Genomic DNA, 6,471 nt, shown 5'->3' on the forward strand with positions numbered 1-6,471 from the left:
GAAATTGGTGTACACGACGTGCCGCGGGGGAGAAGGGACCTTCAGGTCCAGGCAAAGGGGGAACTTCTGTCGTGGGAACGAAAGAGAAAGAGGATTTACAGGGTGGGGGGACGGAGGGGTTGCGGGGACCAGAAGGGAGACGGCAGCGCTCGGGCCGGCCAGATCCGGGGGATTCTTCTTACAAACTGGAGCTCACGGGCGGGGTAGGTCTCACCTGCCAGTAGGACGCAGAAAGACACAAGGCGAAGGAGACTCCGACTTCCCAGGTTGGCCACATAGCAGCCGCCATCTGTGGCCATCTTGCGTCTCAGTTGAGCGGAAGCCTTGGCTCCCTCCTTGTCCGGCAGTGGCCTCTCTAGGCCAACAATGGCGCCGTCTCTGTGGCCCGGAGCTCCTGGGGCCGGAAGTTCGTGTCTGAGGAACTTCCGGGAGTCGCGGCTGAGGGACGCTGACGTGGAGGCAACTTAAGGACAGCAGGGAGTGTCAGGGCTCGGATTAACAGGTCGAAGCCGGAGATCTGAAGGATGCTAACCAAATTCGAGACCAAGAGTGCGCGGGTCAAAGGTAATGGAGATTAAAAGGGGGAGAACGGAGGCTGGATGTTAGGGGCGGGCAGTGTCATCGGGGAAGAGAGAGAAGGTAGACTTAACGGGCTGAATTGGGCCCACCGTGCGAACCAGAGGAAGATGGGACCGAGGGAGGTTAGGCCTGGCGGGCGGTTCACCTGCAGTCCTGTCTTCTTTGGCGTGTCCTCGGGATTTGATTTTCCTGTAGTGGTTAACGAACCGCAGGAGGTTCCTTAGCTTCGCTCCTCCTCCCCTCCTCTCCTGGGGCCTGTGCCGCGACTTTTATTCTGCTCCCAAGGCCCTGTGACCTGTTGGTTTTTTGATGATTGTGGTGTAGAGTGGCCCTGGGGATCGAGTCTCGACCTCTGCTATTCGTGTCCAACTCTAGGTTTTTCAGAGACGAGCACTGGCAGCCTCTCTTAAGGAGGCCTTGGGCTGCACCATATCAACATCCGGTGCCTCCATTGGGCTCTATTGCCTACCTGGAAACAGGACATTTTTAAGTCTTAGTTTGCACAGGTTGCCAGATAAAATAGAGGATGCCTAACTGGATTTGAATTTCAGATAAAAAGCGAATAACTTTTTAGTATTGTTCACTTTTTATCTGAAATTCAAATTTAACTGGGCATCTTTATTTTTATTTCCTGAATATGACAACTCTAAAACTTGTGCATCAGTGGATGGAGGTGGAGGACAAACAACTGAAATTGCAATAGTAGTCTCTTAAAATGTTAGAATGAGAAAGGCAGAGACTTGGGGAAAAGATTTGTATCTTGAATATTTAGTAATATAAAATAAAAAAATTTTTAAATGTAGCATAGTAAAGTGGTTAGAAATTTGCTGTTTGGAGTCAGGTGGGCTTGCTTTGGAATCCTGAAACATTCGGTAACGAACTGCACGACCTTGGGCAACTTAACATTTCTAAATCTATTTCCTCACCTGTAATATGTGAATAATTAACATTCTTTTATAGAGAGAATTAAAATGAGAAACTATATGAAAGGTGACTGGCGTAGACTCGATAGCTCAGAAACTGGATGCCATTATTAATGTAAGAATAGATTCTGAGCAAATTCTAAGTCTCTTGAGAATCTTGGTTATGAAGAAGAGTACCATTAAGAATTCCTGGATGGTTGAAATGAGTCTTTATAATCCTCGAGTTTTCTGTTCTGCTTCTAATTTCTTATTGGGCAGTAGGGAAGGAAAGTCGGGGTGGGGGGAGGATATCAAAATATTTGAGAGTAAATATCCATTAATGAGTGTTCCTGTATATAACGGGGGGGGGGGGGGGAACAACCTAATGGAAAGTTTAGAAGAAGAAATAAAAATGTTCAATAAATAAATGAAAATACTCTTTATCTCACTAATAATGAAAGAAGTAGTCTTAGATTAGTATAGCAAGCAAAACAACAAATAGGTGATAACATCCCATGTTGACCAATGTGTGCAAAATGGGTACCTTCAGAAACTTGGTGAGACTGTATGTTGATACAGTCTTTTTGCAATCAGATAGTATCTACCAAAATGTTAAATGCACATACCCTATTCCTGAACAATCTCATTTCCAGTCTTTAGCTTAAATCAGTAATAATGCAAATAGGCTAGAATATGTGTGGAAGCATCTTCATTAGGTCCTATTTTCTGGTAGATAAAAGTTAGGAGAAAAAACTTAAATGCCCATGAGTAGAATAATTTTAAAATGTGGTACATTTATACCTTGCAGTTATTAAAAAGAATGAGTCTACATTTATATGTACTTAAATGTAGTGAGATCCATTGTATATAGTTAAGTGAGGAAGGAAGTTTGCAGAACATTATAATGTTATCTCCATTTTCATAAAATGATATGGATTGCATTAAAAACCTGAAAGACTACAGTCCAAACTGTTAGCAGTTGTTACTTCTGTGGACTTCCATTTCCAGTCATGATGGAGTAAGAGAGACCAGGTTTATCTTCCCACCTTAAATACCTGCATAACTGAACAAAATGTGCGAAACAAAGGTTTTCAGACATTGGACAACAGGCAGTGTGAGAGTGATTCTTGAGAGAAGGGAAATAAACAAGATGAGTCCTATGATTGTTTTAGCTTACTACCTGGAGAGAGTTTCCAGGCTGCAGTACAGGGAGGGGGGAAGAGCCCCGTGGTCTCACTGAGGAGACAGAGTTTAGAGTTCAGGGAAGTCAAGACAGCTAGAAGTTGCTGGGCAAAATACTAGAGAAGAGGGAGCTGCACAGAGAACCCTAGAGTTCTGCAGGGGATCCTGTCAGGACTTTGAGTACTAATCTGCACATGCATGTGAAGAAATGACCCAAAGCCTGGGAAAGAACCACTAGAGAGGAGAAGGCAGAACAATCCCATATTGAGCTCACATACTGGCCAATATAGACCTCCTGATACTATAGGGCATGATATAGAGATTTCAAATGGGTATTGCTTTAATAGTGGTGCCAAATTAGACCTAAGCTAAAGGCTGCTATGGACCCATCCTAACAAAACTTGAAAAGCAAGCCTCAAAAGGACCAACTAATTCCAAGTAACTGCATCCTAAACCAAAGCCCAACAGTATCTAAAGAAATATAACAAAAAATCCAGCATGTTAATACCATAAAATTCACAATGTGTGGCATCCAATCAATGAATGTAGGAACCTAGGGTCAACCTAGCTGTCCTGTTTTCTTATCAGAGTTGGCAGGAGGTGACATCGTGGGGCTTATTTAGCTCACTGGATCATTGTCTGTTTTTTTTCCCCCAGGACTCAGTTTTCACCCCAAAAGACCCTGGATCCTGACCAGTTTACATAATGGGGTCATTCAGTTATGGGACTATCGGATGTGTACCCTCATTGACAAGTTTGATGAACATGATGGTAAGATAACAGTTTCTAGGAGGAAGCTAAAAGAGATATAAATATTTATTGTCTTCTGGAGTAGTTTCAAGTTTCTTTAGGATTATGGAGCGTGGGAGGGATAGAACTGGAAAATTCTGAATAAGAATCACCTTAGAGACTAGGAGGCATAACTCTCTTTAACATGTATTGCCTGCCTTCTTCCCCAGGTCCAGTACGAGGCATTGACTTCCATAAGCAGCAGCCACTGTTTGTCTCTGGAGGGGATGACTATAAGATTAAGGTATAGAGGGTCTGTCATGACTGGGAGTAAAAGACAGGCAATGTGAAGTTTGGGAATTATGGAAGGGACTAAAAACCCAGACATCTCATTCATACAGAGCTCAGGCTTTTGACATTATCCAGAGCACTTATCCAGCAGACATTTATTGAATGCTTACTGTGTAGCCGGCACTGTTTTATATTTTTGGATTCCTTATGATCTGTTTAAGAAAAAGAGTGACATTGAAGGAAAAATTGTTTTTCCCCAAATCATTAAATTTTTGAAAAGGAGTTATCTTTCATTTATACGAAATATCCAGATCAGTAGAGCAAATCAGTAGAGACAGAAAGTTGATTAATGGTTGTCTGGAGTTTGGTGGGGGGTTGGGAGAAAATGAGGACTACTAATGGGTATAGTTTTCTTTTGGGAGTGATGAAATGTTCTAAAATTTATTGTGCTGATGGTTGAACAACTATGAATGTATTAAAAAAACGCTGAATTCTATACTTTAAATGGGTGAATTAGATGGGATTTGAGTTATATCTTAAAGCTGTTATTAAATAAAGGAATTAGGGTGGGAGGGAGGGAGACAAAGAGGGAAGAGATATGGGAACATATATATGTGTATAACTGACTCACTCTGTTATAAAGCAGAAACTAACACACCATTGTAAAGCAATTATACCCCAATAAAGATGTTAAAAAAATAAATAAATAAATAAATAAATAAAGGAATTAGCTAGCTGTTGGGTGTGTACTGCTATTATGCTGTGGTTTAAATTTATATTTCTCTAATGAAAGTGGGATTATCTTGAAAAGTTATGTTTATGGAACATCATATTGTTTGCTATACTCAGATAAATGTAATATTAGTATAATCCTGATTTACAAAGAGTTAAGACAGGAATTACAAATGGCCAAGGTCTAAAAACCCTATAGGTCTTTCAGAATTCACAGTGTTGGAATTTGATAGAGGACTATAAGGGAGTCAAGACAATTTGAAGCTAGAAATATGAAAGTTTAAAATACTGAACTCTGTAAGAGGAAAAAAAGCTAGTTACAGGGCTTTCCTGGTGGCGCAGTGGTTGAGAGTCCGCCTGCCGATGCAGGGGACACGGTTTCAGATCCCACATGCCGCAGAGCGGCTGGGCCCGTGAGCCATGGCCGCTGGGTCTGCGCGTCCGGAGCCTGTGCTCTGCAACGGGAGAGGCCACAACAGTAAGAGGCCCGCGTACCGCAAAAAAAAAAAAAAAAAAAAAAAAGCTAGTTACAGAATAGTATTTATGGTATGATCTAATTTTTGTGTGAAACTCAAACTCCACTGTGTACATGTATATTTATTTATAGATGACTCAACAGATGAAGGTGAAGGTACTGGAATATTTTCACTTTTCATGTTATTTACCTTTTCTCATTTCTGCTGCACATACCTTTTGAGCATGTACTAAGTGTTAGCTGCTATGTTAGGTGCTAGGGGTATAGTGTTGAGCATGATGGACAAGGACCCCACCTTTAGGGAGCTTACATTCTTTTTTGGACAATCAAACTTAAGGGTTATTCAGATTTGTTACAGGAAATGGGATTACCTTTTGTGATTTATGAAAGAAAATTTAAGAATTTTTAAGTAAAAATAGGAAAGAATAGTAACAAGCTGGCCTAGATAGATTATAAACAAGCGTTAAATGTTATAGAAGGAAAAAAAGGCATCTGACCTCTTATTTTTACATTTTTGGGAGTTTTTCTGGATGGGAAGTGTGAGCTGTCGTACACTTATGGTCCTGGTTTCAGCGTCTTCCTCAATTGTGTCCATTGATGCCTGATACTTTGGTAGTTGGCTTAATTTCTTATCTGAATATGTTTTTCTGCTTAGCTCAGCCTAACTGAGCAATGCAGTATTTTCCATAGTGATGAGTTAAAATATGTTTGCATAATAGATGAGTACAGACCATGAATGTATGGGCATCATTTGCCATCAAGTTAGGAGTCTAACAAAAGATGATGTTATATATTATATCATTGTTTCCTTTGCAGTCATATCCATCCTACTTTTTCTTATCCTGAGCTAAGGTGATAGGTAAGCACTAAGTAAGGGATCTGTATTCAGTATTCAAGCTAAGAACACAATAATGCAGTAGAAAGAAGAATTTCAAGTTGAGCCTTAGATAAGCATTTTGTCTTACGTTATCAAATACAGATGGTTTCTTCCTAGAAAAAAAGAAAAACCTTTTCATAATTTTATCTTTAGGTTTCCCTAGCCTTGCCCTTTTTCCCTCCCCACATTTTGTTTAGCTGATTTATATTTTCATTCATGGTCTTTTCCCCTCAAACCTTAAACAAGATTCCCTATCAAGAGTCTTACCTATTTAAAAATGGCAAAATATAAATCCAAACTTGTTTATTGAGAAACCTGGGCCTTATAGTGGTGCAAGACCTTATGTCCTATTCCTTAGTTGAATTTTTCTCTTTGCAGGTTTGGAATTACAAGCTTCGGCGCTGTCTCTTCACATTGCTTGGGCACTTAGACTACATCCGCACTACATTTTTTCATCATGTAAGTAGCCATTGTGGCTCTTATTTTAGAGCATTCTTCAGTTTCCCTGTAGGAATCTTCTACTTGCTCCTCAAGCATCCATGCTTTGATAACAGAATTATGTTATTGGTTCTTCTAGGATCTGTGAGGTGTTAACCTTTCTGCTTTGTTTCCTTCTGTAAGAGGAAGCACTCAGGGTTATATTTGAATTCAACTTAATTGGATTCAGTGGGCTTTATGAGGAAGGCATTGATTCTCTGTAGGGA

The 6,471-nt window shown here is 40.5% G+C and overlaps 2 protein-coding genes across 4 annotated transcripts in view; one reads left to right on the forward strand and one right to left on the reverse strand.

Moving 5' to 3' along the window:
* The window catches only part of NCSTN (nicastrin), a 15,465-nt gene extending 15,057 nt beyond the window's left edge, over window positions 1–408 (reverse strand). For both annotated transcript variants that reach the window (XM_007459928.1, XM_007459927.1), the window contains exon 1: window positions 215–408. In XM_007459928.1, the coding sequence (XP_007459990.1) occupies window positions 215–299 (85 nt within the window). In that variant the 5' untranslated portion in view covers window positions 300–408. The remainder of the gene's footprint in view (window positions 1–214) is intronic.
* A 38-nt stretch (window positions 409–446) lies between these two features.
* The window catches only part of COPA (coat protein complex I subunit alpha), a 49,137-nt gene continuing 43,112 nt past the window's right edge, over window positions 447–6,471 (forward strand). Inside the window, exons 1-4 of one of the 2 annotated variants that reach the window (XM_007459929.1) lie at window positions 447–564; window positions 3,321–3,434; window positions 3,623–3,696; window positions 6,146–6,226. In XM_007459929.1, coding sequence (XP_007459991.1) covers window positions 525–564; window positions 3,321–3,434; window positions 3,623–3,696; window positions 6,146–6,226 — 309 coding nt within the window. In that variant the 5' untranslated portion in view covers window positions 447–524. The remainder of the gene's footprint in view (window positions 565–3,320; window positions 3,435–3,622; window positions 3,697–6,145; window positions 6,227–6,471) is intronic. The other variant, XM_007459930.1, reaches the window with a different exon arrangement.

Source organism: Lipotes vexillifer, unplaced genomic scaffold (genome assembly GCF_000442215.2).
Source record: "Lipotes vexillifer unplaced genomic scaffold, Lipotes_vexillifer_v1.1 scaffold2036, whole genome shotgun sequence".
NCBI classification, from domain to species: Eukaryota; Metazoa; Chordata; class Mammalia; order Artiodactyla; family Lipotidae; genus Lipotes; species Lipotes vexillifer.